Source organism: Crotalus tigris, unplaced genomic scaffold (genome assembly GCF_016545835.1).
Source record: "Crotalus tigris isolate CLP2741 ecotype Arizona unplaced genomic scaffold, ASM1654583v1 scf7180000017536.10889498, whole genome shotgun sequence".
Lineage (NCBI taxonomy): Eukaryota > Metazoa > Chordata > Lepidosauria > Squamata > Viperidae > Crotalus > Crotalus tigris.
In genome coordinates this window covers 4,078,025-4,099,706 of record NW_024096460.1, presented here as the reverse complement: position 1 = coordinate 4,099,706, position 21,682 = coordinate 4,078,025, and the positions used below count along the sequence as shown (strand labels likewise).

The window sequence follows — 21,682 nt, the reverse complement described above, 5'->3', positions numbered from 1 at the left end:
AACTCTGAACTCTAGAACCATCTTGTGGTGGAAACTGGAAATAAAACCACTGTGTCTATATTTGAGTGGAGACAAAAAAATAACATTCATTTCTTTTTGGATGACATTTTAATAGTTGCAAATCTAATGTTATAAAATGAAAGCACAACTAATACATTTAGAATTCCACTCAGGAAGATTTGCAGATTCCTGTTGAGTTTGTGCTAAGTTTCTGTACCGTATGTGAAAAATATCTCTTGTTTTCAATCACTAAAAAATGTGAAGGGCACTTCTACAGCTAGACATCTGCACGACTATTGGTCTCCATCCTGGAGATATACCCAATTTCTTTAAAAAACTGTTCCCAGAAACCTCCTTCTTGAACAAGTAAAGGACATTTTTATTGAACAGATGGGTGCAAGTTTCATTAAAACTCAGTAAGAGGCAACCAATTGATGAAAGGGGAAAGGAAGTAAAGAAATCAGTTTGTTCCAGATTATCATTACAACTACACAAAAGCTTGTTTAAACATAAGGAAAGCAAAATGTACCTGTTAAACTAGTGTATATTAGTTTACTACCTGAATTAAGAGAAAAGCCATTTCTCTTAAGTTTGCAGCTCACCTTGCAGCCTGCAGTATAATAGCTACAGACTTTGGTAGGACAGATGCTTCTTCTCATGACCTGGATGCACCTGGAGGGCAGAAAAGATTGAGTTATAAGTGAGAAGAGAGTTAAGAGGAGAATCAAAAAGAAGGAAATGCAAAATACAACTAATCTCTCCAGCCTTTGGCTCTCTATAAGCAAATGCCCACTGGATGCATTTTTGCAGGTCACAGAATTTCTTTAGCCCCTGGGTGGGAAATTCTGGTGTGTATCTCAGTGATTCTTCAGAGAATCATCTTGAATCCTCTCTCTTCACACCTGGCTTAGCCTAGTTCACTCTGTAGCATTTATCTTCTCAAGAGGCATAGTAGACTGTCGTTGCAGGGTAACAATATTTCTTTGGTTTGTTTAATTACACAATTCTCTCAAGGACAATACAGTTTGCATTTTGGTCAAATGCTTTATCTCTCTGTGGGACGATTCAAACTGCTCCCTGCCTTCCACTCCCAGTAAGACAGATAAAAATGGCTCCTCTGAAGTTCTTTGTAGTCTCTTGGCAAAAAGTAGCTATTTAGAATTACTGTCCAAATCTCGTCTGAATTTTGTAAAAAGGCCATTTAGGGACAAGACAGTAATGAAGAGAAATCAACATATTCTGTGTTTTTAAAACAAAATTTAAGGGGAATGAGAAAGTAACCCATGACATCAAATCAAGACAGAAATTAAACAATAATTACTGTTCCCTTTACTAAAATCACCCCTCCCCAAGAAACAGGGAAACAATTATTTCCATCAAAGCAAACAGCAGCTTTATGACAGTAAGACATCCATGGATATGAAAGTGTTTTAAAAACTCTGCCCCAGTACAGAAATCTGATATAATGTTCTTTTCCACCTGAAAGAATTGTTAACATTTTTTTCAAGTCTTAATCACCCAGTCTTTCAACTATCACCATAACCATGCATATACTATTACATTTATCTTAGGAAGAAGAGAGAAGAAGAATCTTTCTGAATATTAATTATGCACCAGGCACCACTGTTGTTTCACCACAAAACCTATTTGCATAAACATGGAAACTTGGAAGTGAATGTTTACTCAACATGCCACTTGTCTAGCAATTTAAAGCAGAAGTCCACCAATGTTTTAAAAATATGTTTGATCCATAAACTACTAAGATTTTTGTTTCAAGATCAGGAAGTCAATTTTGGAGTCAGATTTTTATAAAACATTTCCTGGCAGGCAGAGAGCATGACCTTATGTTCTTACTGGGTGAGAGAGATACATTTCATTCTCTCACTCTAATATTGTTGGCTTCAAAAGATGTATGGGACTACAGAAAATTTTGCCAATGATATTTAAAACCTGGTTTAGAAGTTCAGATACAAGAAGATGCAAAACATCACTGCATCTTATTGGGGGATTAACATAAGCAAATCTGCTTGATATATCATCCTACAGCAGCTTTCTCCAACCTGAAAGTCTTCAAATATATTGGACATCTCTTAATCCCAAAAAAATTATAGGAGCATGATCAATGGAGTTGCTCAGTTGTGGTAGAAGTTATGGGAGATAACTTGGAACATATTTGGAAGCCTGTTAGGGTTAGTGAAGGCTGCTTTACAATATTATTAGAGAAACAATAGTTTAGATCAGGCATGGGGAATCTACATTTCTACACGGAATTCTGAAATGGTCTTCTTCAAGATGATTCTCTGAAGAATCACTGAGACACACTTCCAAGATTTCCCACTAGGTGGCTAAAGAAATTCTGAAACTTGCAGAAATGTTTCTGATGGCTGTCAGCTTGGTGAAGGTGCTGGCCTAGAAACCAAGAGACCAGTCCTGCTTTAGACACAAAAGCCAGCTAATCCTGCCTTGGTCACAACAGCCAGCTGGGTGATTTTGGTCCAGTCACTCTCTCAACCCAACTTTCCTCACAGAGTTTTTGTTGTGGAGAAAACAGAAGAGGAAGAAGTACTGTATATATTTGTTCCCTTCAGTTACTTATAAAGTAATAAAGGTGGGATGAAAATCAAATAAATAAAATATTGCTGAATTTATCTTCTGTATCTCCTGTGGTAGATAAAATTCATCAAAATTTAGGAGGCGACAAGTTTCCAATTCCGACCTTATTACCCTTGGCATTTAAATATAAATATATTTTAAAACACAGTTTTGGGATAGACTTTGGCTGATGAAAGCTGACATCCAACCGATAACATTATTGTAATAAGAGAAGTGCCATGGCACAACTCACACCCCAAATCTCAAGCAAATTCTCTTACAGTATGTTATAATCTACTTACTTTTGGAAAAGGCTAGGGAACTGTAACACTTCTGCTGCAGCCAGAATTCCCAGAACATCTTCTTCATTCACTTCTGATTCAGAATTGTACATGTTCTTGAGTGCAACAGCAAATGCTTCATCGTATCAACAGAATATGCCAATAAACACATGGTTATAAATATAATAAGCTATATTACTGTAGAATGTCTATGGAGATTCTCAATCATCCAGGTCATGGTTGTCTTAAAAGTGTTCCCCTCCACACAAACACATACACAAAGGCAACTGGACTTTCTTGTTTTTTTTCTTTGAAAAAAGAACTGAAGAAGCTTCTTGGATAAGAAGTGAAATGTTTTTTTCTAAAAAAAAAAATGTAAGAAAATCCAGTTGCCTTCTGGGGAAAAAAAGCACCTTTGAGATTATTATAGAACTCTCACTATGTATACATTAGTTGCTCCCATCACCAATGATTTTAAACAATAGATGCATACCAAGAATGCCTTTCTCAGGCACCCATGTATTCTAGACCAGTGGTGGTGAACCTATGGCACGAATGCCAGAGGCGGCACTCGGAGCCCTCTCTGTGGGCACGCACGCACGCACGCCATCGCCCCAGCCCCGTCTCCCCATGCAGCCTCCCTCCTCACCAGCAGCCACCCCAGAGGAGAGTCACCCCCGGGTGCGGCCTGCACGGAGCAGCACAGCCAAGCACATGGCCGCTGGGCAGATGATGCTGCGGGACATGGGCAGAGGGCATGGCCACCGTGGCGCTACAGGGCCGCCTGGGTGATCTGCAGAGAGCTGTAGATGGCCCTGAGGGTGGGCAGGATGAGGGCGGAGCAGGGTGGGTGAGCAGAGGTGGGCTGGGGGTGGGCCGATTTTTGGGCACTCGGTCTCTAAAAGGTTTGCCATCACTGTTCTAGACAAAAGCAGATTCTGAAAAGGCTGCTCAACATTTTTGATATCTAGGGAGCACAAAACAATACAGACAGATGAGAGACATAAATACAAGTAGGCCCTGAGTTCAGTACAGCCGTTTCCATGCAAGTTTGAGTCTGAGGAATAGACTGAGTCCATTCTTTTCCAGGTATTATTAGTATCATACGCTTGTCAACAGGATAGATATTAGACCTGTTCCCATGAATCCCAACCAGCACAGTTAATTATCACAAATGGGAATTTTATTTGGTTCCAGATATTTATTATTTTTAAAAGATTTTTTAAATCAGTCTTAAATGACTCTAGATGATGAAGTGGGAAAGGTTTAAAAATTACTACCCAGTACAGGTACTACAATGAGAGATATAATCTTTTCCCTTATACTGGCCTGTGAAACACCTTAATATCCATGGCAAGTAGTCAATTTATAGAGTAAGATAGTTTGCATTACCAAACCGAGTGACATCTTGATCACTGATTTCCAGAGCAATGGTGACTTTTGGCATTTTTTCCTTCTGTTGGCAAAATTCATCATGCTTATGACCAGTTAGTAGACAGCGTTTATAACAATGGGTTTCTGCCAAAAACATTGGAAACACAGAAAGTACAATATAAAAAGGCAGCTTATCCAAGGCAATGGTGAATAGAGAAAAATGTCTAAATCATTTATTTTTCATTAAGATATTTTGCCTGCTAATATACTAACAGTTTAATAGTTCATGATAGTTAATTGTTATTTTCAAAGAAGTAAACATTTTTCTAAGATTTTCTATCTTAGAACATCTTGATTGTTCATATAGAAGAGGGAGAAATATAAAAATACTATAGGGAAATACCAACCCTAATTTTACCTTCTGATCCCAGCTGGAAAATATGACTGTAGATTTATGACTTAGAGCAATGGTGGCGAACCTATGGCACGCATGCCAGAGGCAGCACTCAGAGCCCTCTCTGTGGGCACATGCGCCATGCCCCAGAGATGGCAACTGTCCCTCTTCAACCAGCCGCCCACTAACTTGCCAAGGTCCCACATGGCCAGATGCATCCCAGCATGGCTGGCTTCCCTCCCCCCCCCCGCAGGATGAGCCTCCTGCCCACCGCTCCACCTGCCAGAGACCCCCTGGATCTTCCCCAACCCTTCCCGGCCCTCACAGCTGTCCCTCCCCACGAGCAATATAGAGGTGACCACGCCTATCTTGGCCACACCCATCCAGTCTGTTATGACCACCACAGCCACTCCCGCCTGGCACCCGGCAATAAATAAGTGGGTTTTGGGTTGCAGTTTGGGCACTCGATCTCTAAAAGGTTCACCATCACTGACTTAGAGTCAATAAATATCACTGAAATTCTCTGTAAACCATTATGAATCCAGTAAATTAGAAGATGACATATTTTAAGACCTCAGTGTCTTAAGTACTTCTATAGACATATAAAAAATAAATTTTGGAACATCTACCAATACCTTTTTTAGGTTTCAATAAGCTCCTTGTGTTTGAGGAATCACTATTCTGTGTTGCTTCAGCAAGAAGTTGTGAAAGGACATGGGATTTAAATAAATACATTCGATGAAGCTCCCATTCATAGCCCAAACAGTTCAAAGTTACATCTGAAGAGACAAATGGAAGCTAGTTAAAAGCCATAGCTAGTTCTCTAGAGATGAAAAATCAGTCATGCAGCTGATGTATCTCAGATCAGACTGCTTACCTGGTTCCATGCCTTCTGTGATCTTCTGTGTATAAGAGAAAAGCATCTGACTGGGAAGTCTTTGGTGGGAGATTATCCTTAATGGAAAAAAAATGGGTGATGAAACCATGATTTTAACGCACTTAATTTAATTAAAAGTCATAATCTAGCTACTATACTGTAAATTAAATTTCCCAAACCAGAGTATCAAGATTACAATTGCTGCAGGGAATGTAGAATTTACAGCCCCAACGCATCTGGAGGATTGCACTTAAGTGAAAAATAGTGATATTTTTGATCTGGATTTAAATTGCCAGTATAATGCAGTAATAATTACCAAGTGTAAAGTGACCCGTGTAAATCTCTTTGGATATTAGAAAGTCAGCCCTATGAATAGTAAGATTATGGGATAGTGCAGTAGCAGTTGGCTAAATTTTTATCAATGTCTCTTAACTTAATGTGCATCTAACATACAATATACATAACAAGCTGATTTCCAACTTGGTTTCAACCTATCAATGAGGACCAATGACAGCTTACTTTGAAACTAACCCAATAACTAATGATAATTTTCCATATACAGTTGCATATTGTTCAGCCAAATGCATGTATTATGTCAAATACATAATGATGTATGTATATGCAGTTATGCATTTGGGAGACATGCAATACATGGGTGATGGACATGCATAGGTGTTTTGTCAGAGCATGCACAGTCTTATTGCGCTGAGGTAACTCAGGAGTAAATACAGTAAACAGTGGTCTGTATTAAATAGTGGTTTATCATACACTATCTACAATATACACTAGGAACAAAATACATACAGCAAACTCCAACATACAGCAATTACAGCAGGAAACAGATGAGAGAGAAAGACTCCAGCAAGGCCTTCCCTTTTATACTCAAGATCTTAAAGGGATACAGACTCCTGCTGAGTCATTCCTAACATTGCATCATTCATCTCACATTATACAAGCTGGTTAGCTTCTAAATCATTACCGTGACACTCCTCCCATTTAAAGCTAAACAGCTGTTAACCCAAATGCTCTTATACATTCTTGATGCTTGCCTGCATTTAAAGGTTTAGTCAATATATTAGCTTGAACAATTGAACAATTTTTCTCTGTGTACATTCCTGCCTTATACTGCAGTTCATTATTGTGTCCTTCCATTTATTCTTTTCTACTTGAGATAATATAACATCTCATGGTAATTATGGGGTCCATCCCTTATGCTATATGCTCTAACTTCACTTGCTGTGAATCGATCAGGAGATACACCTTTATTGCTACATTCAGACCTCCTTGGTATCACCTGTTCTTGTGTTCCTGTGACTTCTCTATCTCAGGTCTATCCTCATCTATCTCTGCTAATTCTGACCTGCTATCCTGTTCTTCCTTAATTGGGCTTTGTGTGGCCTCTCCTTCCTTAGAACTAACACTACTTGTTGGCATGAACTCTTCAGTGTTAGCATGCACCCTGTTCAAATTATTTTATTTTACAAAACTGGCAGACCTTGATATTACAACCTTCTTTGTTCCATCTGAAAATCTATATCAAATGCCAAATGTCCTTAGGTGAGCTAATGAAGTTTTCCTTCCATATAACATGTAATATGGAGTTTCATTGATAGCAACACTCCATACCCTGTTCATTAAATAGTTGGCTGTTTTTATAGCTTCTCCCCAGTACACGTTATTCATTCCTGCATCTGCCAGCAGTGAGTCCTTCATGGTCTGCAATATACCATTTCTCCTTTCAGCCACTCCATTTTCTGCTAGTGTGTATAGGTTTGTATGTCTATGCTTTATGCCTACATTTCTCAGCCACCTTTGGAAATTATCAGACATGAACTCTGTTCCCTTATCTGTTTGCAGCTGGCATACTTTATGGCCATACCTGCTCTTTACAAAGTTCATCCACTGCTTAAACTGTTGTAGAACTTCAGTTTTGTTCTTTATTAAATAGCAGAATCCATATCTGGTGTAGTCATCTACTAAGACTAGTATGTACCTAGCTCCTCCAAGAGATGGCGCCAGAGGACCAATTAAATCAGCATGCACTAACTGTAAAACCCTGTTGGTTTGTCTCGTGCTTTTTTTTATTTATAGGCTACACCCTAGAATTCGACTCCTTACAAATAGCACAATCCAAATTTGTGTTGCATTGCTTAATTTGTAATCCTTACCTTGACATGTTTTTCAAACTTGGCAACTTTAAGATGTGTGGATTTCAATTCCAAGAGTTCTCCAGCCAGCAGGAGTTGAAATCCACATATCTTAAAGTTGCCAAGTTTGAAAAACACTGACATATGAAATTCTCCCAACCTTCTTCTGCCCATGTTTCAAATTCCAAAATGTCTATTTAGAAGAGCAGCAGTTTGGAAATGTTTAGCAATATATTATCTCTATAAGTAGGAAATCTATTCTTACTACTAAGCATAATGGAACCATCATTTTTGGTTGTTTTCATATGGTACATTATCTGCTCCAGCCTCTATAAGCCAGAGATAAGCTATTAATATTTTCCATATTGAAGCATTTGGTGCAGTGTTATACTAATAACCACTTCTGGCTGTTACCTGGGTCTGGGTTTGATTTGGGGAGGCATACTTGAAAAAGATTGGCCACTAGATTCATCAAGAAGTTCTGCACCTGTTTTCCAGGCCCCGAATTTTTCCCTCAGAGGCACAGGGCTATCAACTGGACAGTTGGGGGAAAAAAATGCAAGGAAGCATTTCAGTAACTGTAAGGTAGCACAGATATTTACTGTATATACCATTAATTCAATGTATGATTTGAAAGGGAGAGGTACTTGTGTTTCTTTAACATTATACAATTGTCTGTGCTAATGGAATCCTTAAGTTTGCCTGCAGATAGCTAGACTAAATGCCTGAAAATTGGTGAGAATGGATGAATTTTTACAACACAAATGAACCAACCAAACACACTGTATCTCTGTATAACATATAAACTTAGGCCATGCAGTTAATTTATGATTGTCTGTGTTTATAGTCAACCCAAAAATTGGCTTGGCCATGTAATTACTTTTGATTGTAATTCTATTTTATTGTTTTAGAAATATTTATGTTTTAGAGCTTTATAGCTTTTAATGTTGTAAGCTGCCCAGAGTTCCCTCAAGCCAGGATGGGAGCAAATAAATCTGATAAATTTTGTGGCTCCCCACTTGACAAGGAAGTATACAATTAAAATGACAAATAATCCTACAAAAATAAAATATAGAAAATGATGAAACAAGCAATTCAACAAAACAACAAATCTTGACAGGTTCCCAAGACCTTTTGATCCAACCCCTGAGAGAGAAAACTAGATCTTTAGCACCTAACACAGTGGTTCTCAACCTGTGAGTCGGGACCCCATTTGGGGTCGAATGACCATTTCACGGGGGTCGCCAAACCATGCTGTCCGCCATTTTTTCCCTAGCTGTCCTACTCCCTCTTATTGGTGGCCACACCCACTTGGGGGTCACCACAACATGGGGAACTGTATTATGGGGTCACGGCATTAGAAAGGTTGAGAATCACTGACCTAACATAAGGCAGGCAAACAGGATCAGAGCCATCTAGATCACCAGAAGGAATGCTATTCTATAGAGTAAGAATTTGCTATTGTTAACTGAATACACAATGATCAAAGTGAGTTATCTGAACACAAGGACTGGTCTGTAGATGTGATCCTATTTTCTATCTCATTTCAAATCCTTGTGTAGTCAAGCAAAAGTCTCTAGTTCCTCATAATGCTTTATTTCTGTATCCCTTGTCACTCCTAATAATTTTCTTGCTCCAGCTCAGGGGTAACTACAAGATATAGAAGGGCTGGGATTCAAGCACACTTCATGGTTATTGTCTTGACTTCTTGGACCGCCTCACTGCAATACCCAAAATTGGATGCAATTGTTTTGATTTAACCCAAAGTACAATTGAACAATTAGCTCCCATTATCTTGAAACAATGTTTGTATTGCTGCATTCTGAGGCTCCATTGGCCTGTCTAGTGCACTGCTTGCATCTGTTTAATTATTCAGTAAGACCCCTAAATTCTTTGCTCATGCATTACATCAGATCTCCTCAATCCTGTATTGTTATTTCTTGCCTTTGTTTTCTTTTGATGATCCAGTTATTCTTGCCCCTTTAAGGTTCAAGTCTGTTAATATCATTGTGAGTTGTTATGAATTGGGTGGCTTTATAAGTCTAAACAAACCAAGTTGTCCTTTAAGGTGTTAACCAACTCCCTTAGTCTGACAATTATCTGTAAATTTAATTCCATTCCCTAAATGAGTTCTAATTCTCTTGAATAGCATAAGGCAGAAGATGACCCCCAGGGGACATCACTCAATACCCAACCATTTTATAAGAAGCCATTGGGTGAACTTGTTCAACCAGCTGGGAATGTACTGAATCATTCAAGCCCATTTTATCCATGTTTGCACAAGACTATCAGGTGAGACTGCTTGACACTTTACTGAGATCAGGTTATGCTATGCCCACAGCATTCCTTTGGTTTTTCTAATTAGTGACTCTGTCATAGAAGGATGCCTGATAATGTGGGCTTATAGACCCAAGGCTTGCCAGTCTGTTCTGATAACTGGCCCAGTATAGAAATTAACTGGCCTCTGGTTTCCTGATCTGAATATCTGGTCTTAAGTCACAGGTGTCAAACTTGATCACATCACGTGATGCATCGTGACGTATCGTGACGTATTGTGACGTATTGCAATATTTTTTGCCTTTGTGGAGCCGAAGTGGACGTGGCCTGTCTGTGACGCCCATGGGCTGCCTGTTTGATACCCCTGTCTTAAGTTGATCTTTTACAGATTTCTGACAGTTCACTAGTATTTTTCAAAATTATATAATTAGAATAACACTTTCCACTAAACCTTTATAGGTAATCCTCAACTTACAACCATTCATTTTAATGATGACTCAAAGTTACAACAGCACTGCAAAAAAGTTTTCACACTTATGACCATTTGACCACAGTCATGTGATCAAACTTCGGGAACTTGGCAACTGGCATATATTTACAACAGTTGCAGCATCCCCAAAGTCATGTGATCACCATTTGTGACCTTTCCAGCCAGCTTTTGACAAGCAAAGTCAAGGGGGGGGGGAAGCTGAATTTGCTTAACAATGGCATGGTTTGCTTAACACTGTACTGATTCACTTAACAACCATGACAAAAAGATGGTAAAATAAGGCATGACTCACTTTACAACTGCCTTGCTTAGTAACAGAAATTTTGGGCTCAGTTTTAGTCATAACTCAAGGGCTACCTGTATATGTTTTACTTCTCTACTTCACATAGTATATGAACTCGTGCATCATAACTTGTTAGCAAATGAAGAGTAAAACAAATAAATCTCATATTGTGGAATCTGAACCCAGCCACTATTTCTAGATATCACCTTACCTGTCATTATTCTCATCAAGTTCTTATGGAGGCCAGCTTGCTTCGCTTTATTACTTTGTGAAATTCCTAGTAAGTCACAGGGGGAACTGAATGGAAATTGCCAGCGATTGATGAGTCCAGCTTGATTGCGGAAGAAACGTTGTTTCAAGGGTCCTGAAATCTTATACAAAAGCATTAACCCCTCAGCATTTTATCTAAGGATATTGATTATCTGCTCTATCAAGGAAATAATTAGACAATCTAAATTTCAGAGGCAATATGGTTAGGTCCTAGAAGTAAAATTGAGTATTGCTTCTTGCCTTAATTTTATTATTTTCTTGATTTTTTGTGTTGGAAACAAGTTGCTGGATTAAGGGCCATCCAGATATCTTAGCCTACTTCCCTCCCTCCCAGCCCCATCCTCCATGTTTCAGCCAAGACAGACAGATATAATGACAGTTGTTGGGCAATTGTTTTTTTCATTGAAGAAAAAAATGAATTCCTTATAATACTGTTGAACAAATCTCTACGAGACTACCAAAAATTTCCAAAGGGATCTCTGGTGTGTTTTTATGTAAGATGGCTTACATAATAACACATCCTTCGCCTCATTCTAGTCTAAAACAAAAGGAAAATGAAATCTGAGCCAAAAATTCTCAATGATATTTTTTTTGAAAATGGGCAGGTGAAAGGAATTGGGAGACTAGACAGGGGCCTTTGTGAAGCAACAAAGATACATCTTGACAAGGTGATTTAGCTGTAAAGGTGGTGCAGCATTTGCTGAAGGTACCCAGTTTAAGTGACACCTATTGGTGTGATTAGGTTTTTTTCTCTTCTTAGCCATCAGACTGGAAATAGATAATCTGAGAAATGAGGCTGTAAGAGTTCTAATTAACAGTTGTTAAAGGTAGGTTGGCAATGCAACACAAGCATTCCAATGAATTCTCCAATTTCAAATGAGAAATCTATATACTATAGGCAATTTAGGGCAGTAACACCCTTAATCGTTTTCTTGAGCTTCTTTATCCAGAAGGGAAGAGGCTTGCCTCTTTTGTAAAATCATGTCAGTCTCCATCTGTTCATTGTTATTTCTTTTGTCAGTATGAAATAGAATAATTGCAGGATGATCTAGGACATTCACTTCAAACACATGCTGCTATCTCCCTTATGTTGTTTGAGCTTTGCCCTCTATAATGGTAATGTGCATTCCAGTTCTTTTTAACAGGGAAAAGTCAGTTATAAAATATTACTAACCTATGCAGCTGTGTGTGGGAAGTTAACAAAAAGTTCATCTAGAAGGAGACATAAATAGGGAGGAACAAAGTACAACTTGATGGAAAGTGAGGTGATAAAAAATGGTTCATAGATCATGCTAGTCATAATATGATTTATTTTTGGCAAAGCATATTGTCTGAGCCCAGCAACTGTGATTTATTAAAGTAAACTTAGTTAAGCAACCATGGCTTAATATTATGTTATTAATGTGGTCACTAATCTCGGTGATAAGAAGCAGGTCAAGAAAGACAGTGGACAAATGAACAAAAAAACCCTGAAGGTAGCAGTGAAAGAAACAGGATTTCATGAAAAACTCATCTTGAATGTAAAAAAAAAAAAAAGGTTCTGTAATGTTGAGGGAATGGAGCTTGAAATGCAGGGGATCTATCAGTCAAGGAATTGAGAGCCGGAAGCAAAAAGACGGGATAATGAATGTTTAATATTGATTCTAGCGTGGCAGAATATTCTTTGCTTCTTGCTAGTAAATCTTGTACATACATAGGAATAATCTAAAAAAATCTTTAGTTCATTTAAGTTAAATGATTGTGCAATTATAAATATGATAAGGCATTTATATCTGAACTAAGAAACCTAGATAACCTATGGCTGGCATTGTATACACAATTGCACTGTGGCCTGTACCTCAATTTATAACTCTAATGGAAGAATCTCAGATAAATAAGAGGTTCTCTGGATTCTAACAGTCCAGGTAAAGCAGTCCTAAGAAATGAATAATTGAATTTTAGGAGGTTACAATGTCATTAACTTAATTTGGGGTAGATATTCTATAACAGTCAGTGTTTCATTTTCTTTTGACACCATTGCTACCAGAAATTACACTTACCTTTGCTATTTCTTTCTCAAATGGTGAAAGTCCTCCCAGAGATACAAAGGGAGATGATAGCAGATAACTACAGGTTAAAAAGGTGTAATTAATGCCATGCCAAGGTAAAACTTAGCCTCCCTCTTAAAGAATACAGTTCTTTCCTTTATATAAAGTACTGTATCCCATGCAAAAACAAATGAAGATTTTGTCCTCTACTCTTTTACTATCATGTACTTTATCTTACCTGAAAGTGGGACATTTGCTAAGTAGATGAAAACAGTATCTTGCGAGGAGTTGACATAGTCATCATGATATATATATCATTTATTTATTTATTAAAATTTATAGATCGCCCCACTCCCGCAGGACTCCGGGCGGCTAACAATAAAAACACAATATAACTTAACAAGACAAACAATACAGTAACATTCATCCAGGGGTCAGTTTTTATAAACCCCAGGCCTGCCGGAAAAGCCAGGTCTTAAGCAGCTTGCGGAAAACCAACAGGGTGGGAGCGGTCCTAATCTCCGGGGGGAGCTGATTCCAAGATGTGGGCGCCATCACAGAGAAAGCCCTCCCCCGTGGCCCCGCCAAATGGCACTGCTTGGCCGACGGGACCTGAAGGAGGCCCAGCCTGTGGGATCTAACCGGACGAAGGGAACTATGAGGTAGTAGGCGGTCTCGCAAATAGCCTGGCCCTGAGCCATATAGAGCTTTAAAGGTAATAACTAACACCTTGAATTGGACCTGGAGACCAATAGGCAACCAGTGCAGCTCGCGGAGGATAGGTGTAACGTGGGTGTACACTCGTGCGGCTGCATTCTGGACCAACTGTAGTCTCCGAATACTTTTCAAGGGTAGCCCCATGTAGAGCGCGTTGCAGTAGTCCAGGCGTGAGGTGACAAGGGCATGAGTGACTGTAAGGAGAGCCTCCCGGTCCAGGTAGGGTCACAACTGGTGCAACAGACGAACTTGTGCAAAGGTCCTCCCAGCCACAGCCGTCAAATGATGTTCAAATTTCAGCTGTGGATCAAGAAGGACACCCAAGACCTCTTTGCCTTCTTCTTTCTGTTAAGATCCAAAAAAGCCCCTGTGTGGCATACAAAAGCCCCCTAAAGTCTCTCCAAAGCTTGCTACCAAATTATAATTTGAATATGTACTGAATAATCATATTAACTGTACTGAATCATCAAACACTAATTTAATTCATTAAATATCATTTGCATTTAAATTACAATAAATATGGTTTAAGTCCCGTCCTCATTTCCTCTGGGGAGCACAGGTTGCAAACAGGAAGTGTGGCCTCGCCTGAAAAGAAAAAGCTCTCCAGCAATGTTCCCAAGACTGGCTGAAGAATTCTGAGAGTTGAAGTCCACATATCTTAAAGTTGCCAAAGCTCTACTGTACAGAGGTGGGGAATTATAGCCCCTTTATGACTTGTGGACTTCAACTCCCAGAATTCCTCAGTCAGCATAATCCACATCCTATGAAATGCCTGGAATCTTGTATCACAACCTGTCCCTACTTCATTCTCTTCAGTGTGTTAGACTTCATTCGCCATCATCTTTAGTCATGCTATCTAAAAGTAATAGGGTTTACAGCTGAATATTCTGGAGTGGTATTAAGCTGGAGAAGACTGATCTGCTAACAGATATTTGCTAGAAGCAAATATAGGTAGTCCTCGACTTACAACAGTTAGCTTAGTAACCATTCGAACTTACAACGGCACTGAAAAAAAGTGACTTATGACCATTTTTCACACTTATTTTTCACACTGTTGCAGCATTCTCATGGTCATGTGATTTATATTCAGATGCTTGACAACTGACTCACATTTCTGACGGTTGCAGTGTCCCAGATCATGTGATCACCTTTTACAACTCTCTGACAAGCAAAGTCAAAGGGGAAACCAAATTCACTTAACAACCATGTTACTAATTTAACAACTGCAGTGCTTCACTTAACAAATGTGGCAAGAAAGGTCATAAAATGGGGCAAAACTCACTTAAAAAATTTCTCACTTAGCAGCCTAAATTTTGGGCTCAATTATGATGGTAAGTTGAGGACTACTTATACCAAGAAGTAATTTTCTTTGCCATCCACTTGCCCATTCAAAACTAATATTTGAATGTATCAGCTTCTACTTACTGACATGCTGTATTATCTGAAGTCGGCGTTTCAGGAACAAAGGAAGAGAAATGAACCACGTCTACGTGATTCTTTCTTTTCCCATAAAAATGCTTGTAACAAGCCATTTGGAAAAAAGTTCAAAAACGCTACACTAGTCTATTGCTAATACTCATGTGGAATAACAAGAGCTGCTGAAGAGAAGCTCACCAACCCCTTCCAACTTTATTTTCAGCACTCTCCTTCAAAAAAAAAAAAAAAAAGAAGACGTCCAGCATCAATAAAATCTATGAACAAGAGGGTCTGCCTACGCGTAAATGTGACATCTTAGATTGTAAGATGTAAGTATTGTGACATCTTACATCACTGTGGCATCATAATACAGCCACAGCAGTACCCTCATTTCTGATTCAAAGCCAGGAACAAAGATATCAGCAAATAAGGGTCCTAAGAACAGGCAACTCAGAAAGATGATGGATGTTGTTGATATACAAATAGAGAAAAGTACATCAATTATCTCCCTGTTGTCAACAAAAAAATAAGCAAGCAAAATGGTATGTAATATTTTTTTAAAGTAAATATGACTATATATATAATATATATACATATATGTGTATGTATGTATATTATATAATATATATAACCAAAGACCTACCTACATACATGCATATATACACACGCATACATACATTCATACATACATACACACATACATACATACATACATACATACCCTATCATCTTGATATTGCTGATTCTAACTAAAATAGTTATACTGATAGCCCAATGACTGTCTCACTGGGATTGGCCTGTCTCACTCATGCCAGCAGAGTAGGCGTGCTGCGGATCCCATCAGCCCGATTTTTCCAGATGGTGGGATTCAGGAAGAGGACCTTCTCTGCTGTAGCTCCTGTCCTCTGGAACATCTTGCCCCCTGGTATGAGGTTGGCCCCAACTCTCCTTTTGTAAGATTTGCCCCTGCCAGTTGGTCTGGCACCCGAATGGGGGAACAGCACAGTGAAAATGATTGATCAAGTAACAACAGATCCCATCTCCCTCCATTTCTGCCCCCGCCCTCCCAAGTGTCCTTGATTTTAATCTTGATTTTAATTTATGCTTGTTTTAATAAGGATGTATTTTTATGTCTGTAAGCCGCCTAGAGTTACCTCCTGGTAAGATGGGCAGCCAATAAATCTTATAAACAAACAAACAAAATGTGGTTCTTGTTATTAGGTGTCTGAATGTGAGTGAAACATAAGGGATAACAGATAATGATCAAAGCAGATAGGGACATCTTTTAAACCATTTTTAAAAAGACAAGATTATGCATCTATTTTAAAGCCACTTAATCATCATCTTCTACCTTACTTATTGCTTTTTACTAGTCAAGCTTTTTATGGGGTAAGCAATATTATGCAAATATTATGCAAACTTAAAAAACAAAATAATTAAAGGCATGGGGTAAAACAAAGTAAATCTAATTCAATCTACTTTACAAAACTGCCCAGAGTCCTTCTGTGAAGAAGATGGGCAGTTCAAAAATGTGATAAATAAATAAAAATAAATAAAAATTATCCTCTTTACCTTTTCTTATTTTTTCTCTTTGCAAGCTATTTATGCTTCCACATATTTATATTCTGATTCTTATATTTTCCTTTGCTCTTTACATTTTCACCACTCGCTCTTTCAGGAGCTCAGCCATCCTACCAAATGATGACTTTCTTTCTTATCCTTCCTCTTAACTTTATTACCATGTTTTAATGTTTTGGTCTTTTATATGAATACTCGCTTTTGAATTTAGTTCAGCACCTATTCCTTCTTGATCCCATTTCTTTTTGTTTTACCCCACAGACCTCTTAACTATCATTTGCCAACTGCATTCAGTCTTTTCCCCCCTGACATATCCAACTTTAATTTCATACAACTGGAGAGAAGTACATTCGTATACAGCAGTGTTTCTCAACCTTGACAATTTTAAGGCATGTGGAATTCTGGGAGTTGAAGTCCACATGCCTTAAAATTGTCAAGGTTGAGAAACACTGTTATACAGGAAAATACTCATTTTTCTTTCTTTTGTCACTTATTCAACTGGCTTCATAATTAGCCACTACATTTCTACCAGTATTTTCCTGCCTCAGAATCATTTTTCCCCCATACACTTTATTAGCAATGGGATTGTGTTTCAACTATTGAGGAACACACACTCATTTATTTACCTTAATATTTGTCATCATTTATGTATATGTGTAATTGTTCACGTAATTTAACAAACACAAATTCCTTGATCCTTGATACCTTAACTTTTAGGTCCGCATTTCTGATTGCCTTATATAGTCAGTGTAATATTCCCTCCCAATTGTCTAAGGACTCAGCTGTAGCAAAGTATTTTCTGTACACAAAAATATGCATGTGTATATGTCTTCAATTAGTAACTCAACTCTCTACAAGCATTAAGCAAACATGGGGACATTACATATTCTTGATCCATTTCCTGTTCAGGGCTTAATCATTTGCTAAACATTCCAGTTATTCTAATTTTAATCCCATTTTATGCCTATCTGATTACATTCAGCAACCAAATCTTTTGTGTATTTGCACAAATACTCCCTAATTCAGAACTACTTTGTCTAAATTAACAAATGTGCAATAAACCTTTATTCATACATTTATATATTTCGTGACTTGCTAAGGAGCAAAAATCTGGTTGCACAACCCTGTCTGACATAAAGCCACACTGCACTTTCCAGTTTTGAATACAGTATTGTCGTTTCTGACAACTTTTAATCAGAATTCTGCCAAACGGGAAACTTCAATGAATCCCACTGTAATTTTTGCGTTCATTCTTGCTACCTTGCAGTTTGTAGATCAGAGCAATAATGGCATGAGTCCAGTTGCCCGGCACAGATCCAATGTTGCAGTTTTTATGTGCACATCTTATTTTTGTTGTATCATTCCAATTTTAGTATTTGGGCTGCTATTCTAAAAGCAGACTAAGGTTTTTTTTTTCCCCATCTCTCCAAATACCCTTTTCATCTTCAGGTTTACCATACATTAAACTTTCTTACAACTTATATCTTTCCTTTCCACTACCTTTTTCTTGCATATTTTCAGGAGCATACATTTGAGTTCAACCTTTCAGTGTATCATTCATGTACAAATCTCTAAAATACTCCTTTCAGTATTGCCTCGTTTCAATTTCGTCCCAAATAATTTCATTTTTTTTTCAAAAAAAAAATCATTCACTTTGCTTGAGGTGCCTTGTATGCTGGCTTAGAATAAATGCATGAACACTATAAAAATTTATTAATGAAGCAACACTGAATCCAATGATGCTTATATTTGAATACATATAACCGTATTCATGTATAAGTATCATTGGATTTAGTGAAGCTGTGCACTTGCAGATAAATTGTGCACTTTACCATTACACGGGACTCAATTCACATATAGCTTGTTTTCCCACTTTCATTTTCTCTTACTGGTTGACAGTGGCAACAGATGAAAAAAGAGACATATTGGCATATTCCTATATCAGCCATATGAATCTAACTTTTTTAGTCATTGGCCCAAGTAGCATGTCTTCATAAGAAAGCAAATGGGATTCAGTAGAGTCTCTATGCCATTTCTAGGTGAGCGTAGAACATTTCAGCTCCTTTGTGCTGGAACTGATGAATGTTCTAAGTGATCTGTGATGGCATAAAGGTGTCTGATAAATCTTTTCAGTGAGCAATAGGAAAATGCTTCCAAAGTAGTAGTGATGCCTTGTCTGAAGATGTAAGCTCTGATAGGCAGTACAATCAGTACTTAAGGGAACAGGCTTGCTTGGATCAATACTGGCATATTGTAATACTTCCCTTTTCTTTTTCTGTTTTAATTTTTCTAAGTATATTTTTCCTTTACCCTAAAACAGTATTTATAAAAAAACAACCACCCTAAATTCTTAGGTTTGAACTCAACTAAAGACTCTCAGACACATAACAGCACACAATTAGATAAGAATCTTTATTGCATACTAGGAAGCAACCACCCAAAAAATAGATTGCCTTTAGTTAACACAAAGGTACATTTCCCTTTTTATATCCTTTACAGTCCAATTCTGATGTTTCTTTCACCAACCTCTTCAACCATTGTTTAATTGACTTTTGCCCTACATTTCTTGGTCTGTAGCTAGCAGACTGTTGGTTGTTGACCTAATTAACATCTCTGTCCTGAGAATATTTCTGGTTTGCAGCTTAAATTCCACAGAGGGCCAAGATGTCAAAGAACTTCATCGGTGCTTATCTGCTCATCTCTTTTCTTGCTCCTATAGTTCTCTTAAATCAAGAAGAACCACATGGGTGCATATTGACTACATTTTATTCTGCCACATAGACTTTCTTTTAAATTAATAACATCACAACACACCAGTTATATGGTTAATGAAATGGGTACAGATTTGTTGTTAAATATTTTGAATAAAGGCAAAAATAGATGCTAAGTATATAGTACAATATAATTCAAGTATGTCAGAGGAATAATAAATACAAATATTCATGATAAAGAGCTGTGGAAGATTTTTGTGGATATATTTTAGATTACAGTTCCTCCAGTCTGTCTATAAGTACTTCTCAATTTACAACAGTTCATTTAGTGACCATTCAAAGTTACAATGGCACTGAAGAAAGTAACTTATGACCATTTTTCACACTTATGACCATTGCAGCATCCCCATGGTCACATGATTTACATTTGGATGCTTGACAACTGACTCACATTTATGACGGTTGCAGTGTCCCGGACTCATGCGATCCCCTTTTGCGACCTTCTAACAAGCAAAGTCAATAGGGAAACCAGATTCACTTAACAACCATTTTACTAATATAAGAACTGCAATGTTTCACTTAACAAATGTGGCAAGAAAAGTCATAAAATGAAGCAAAACTCATTTAACAAATTTCTCACTTAACAACATAAATTTTTGGCTCAGTTGTGGTCATAAGTTGAGGACTAACCTGTATTCTCTACTGTGGTTAACAGATGTTGTAGTTAAATGCAGCTGGCACCAATTTTCCTACATCCTACCTAAGAATATCAGTTTTGTATTTAAGCATCATTGGTATTCCTAGGGCAACAATTTAAGAAACCCAGGGTAGCTTTGGAAGTGAAACTAAAGCTTCAGTCCTGTGGATACCTTTACGGAAATTATTCTCACTGCTATCAAAGGGATGTAGGTTAGAATTAGACTATTTGATGGTTCCATAAGAGGAATTATCAAAAATGTTAAAAAAACCACAGTTGTGTTGGGATTCAACTGATGATTCTCTGGTGGAGGTTTATGATAACTGGTTCTGCAGTGGAAAAATATCTTAGTAGGACCTAAGACATTCAACATGTAAGTGGTAATTGGTTTAAATAAAGTTTTTGATGAAAATAGTATAGTGTTGGATTAGGATAGAGGTGGTACAAGTTTCAATCCACTGTCAGCCAAAGAAGTTTATTGAATGACTTGTGTCAGTCTCTCTTTTAACCTAATCTATTTTACAGAACTATTTGGGGACATAAGCTCTTGAAAGAAACTTGTAATATTTGTTAGAAATGTCTCCTGTTTTCAGGATCACTTCACACTTATTTCTAAATAATAGATACAGTATCAGGGGGTAGAAAAACACATTCCAGTGACAACAGGATTAAGATGAATCAATAAAAGATATCCATGGATCTTAATACTGGCAAAAATAAATATAAAATGACCCAGAAATTAGTCCAAAAATAAGTACATACTGTGAATTAATTGAATTCTTCAGAATTCAAACTATTTGGATGATTCAATGAAACATTGTGGAATAGCTTCTGTTGGTATAAAAACATGAGCATAGAATAACTTCTATTTTTTATGATGATAGGCTTGCTGCATATGCATAATGTTATCTGAACTGTACAGTGTTGAATTAGGACATTGGGATTAAATCTTCCATTCAGTACTATTGTAAAATTAATTTTAAGATGATAATAGCATAATCCCAAATGTCTGTTCTAAGTAATTTGAGGTCAGTAAGATTCAATCTTAGAAAAGCAGATGGGACTGAGGTCCCATAAGCCTGTTGATGGAAACTGTGTCAATTTATTTTTTCAGTTTATCTTTGGTAATAATCCAAGATAAAGATGGGTTCCTTTCTCAGTCATGTTTTGTTGTTGAATCCACTCAATGTCCAATGCCTTTAATTTTCTTCTTCAGAGTAAATTACTTTTATTTATACAAAGGATACTAAAGTGGTCCATCAATAAAAATCAGACATTATAACAAATTCTTTCTTATCTTATCTGGATCTTTTGATTGCTTCTTCCTTGCTCAATGGGATTAGAAATTTTCTTTGAAGGATTGCTATTTTGATTATATTTATCAAGTTTCAAACGACATCACTTAGAGTGGCATTTGTGGGATATAGTTAAATCATAAAGTTTTTCATACCACAGCTGTTGGTTGTTTTTCGCAAGCAGGTTGCTTTGTTTACTAGATTAATAGAATAAAGAGAATAAATTTAACATAAAGCAGGCTGCCTGTGAAAGTAT

The 21,682-nt window shown here is 37.5% G+C and overlaps 1 protein-coding gene across 4 annotated transcripts in view; it reads right to left on the bottom strand.

Annotated features, from left to right (window-relative positions):
• BTBD16 (BTB domain containing 16) overlaps nt 1-15,674 on the bottom strand; it is a 42,506-nt gene extending 26,832 nt beyond the window's left edge. For 3 of the 4 annotated variants that reach the window (XM_039337034.1, XM_039337203.1, XM_039337121.1), the window contains exons 1-9: nt 15,155-15,674; nt 13,025-13,091; nt 10,927-11,086; nt 8,080-8,200; nt 5,519-5,595; nt 5,277-5,420; nt 4,266-4,391; nt 2,895-3,009; nt 603-672 (exon numbers count right to left, since the gene is read on the bottom strand). In XM_039337034.1, coding sequence (XP_039192968.1) covers nt 603-672; nt 2,895-3,009; nt 4,266-4,391; nt 5,277-5,420; nt 5,519-5,595; nt 8,080-8,200; nt 10,927-11,086; nt 13,025-13,091; nt 15,155-15,261 — 987 coding nt within the window. In that variant the 5' untranslated portion in view covers nt 15,262-15,674. The remainder of the gene's footprint in view (nt 1-602; nt 673-2,894; nt 3,010-4,265; nt 4,392-5,276; nt 5,421-5,518; nt 5,596-8,079; nt 8,201-10,926; nt 11,087-13,024; nt 13,092-15,154) is intronic. The other variant, XM_039337294.1, reaches the window with a different exon arrangement.
• Between the last annotated feature and the right edge of the window lie 6,008 nt (nt 15,675-21,682).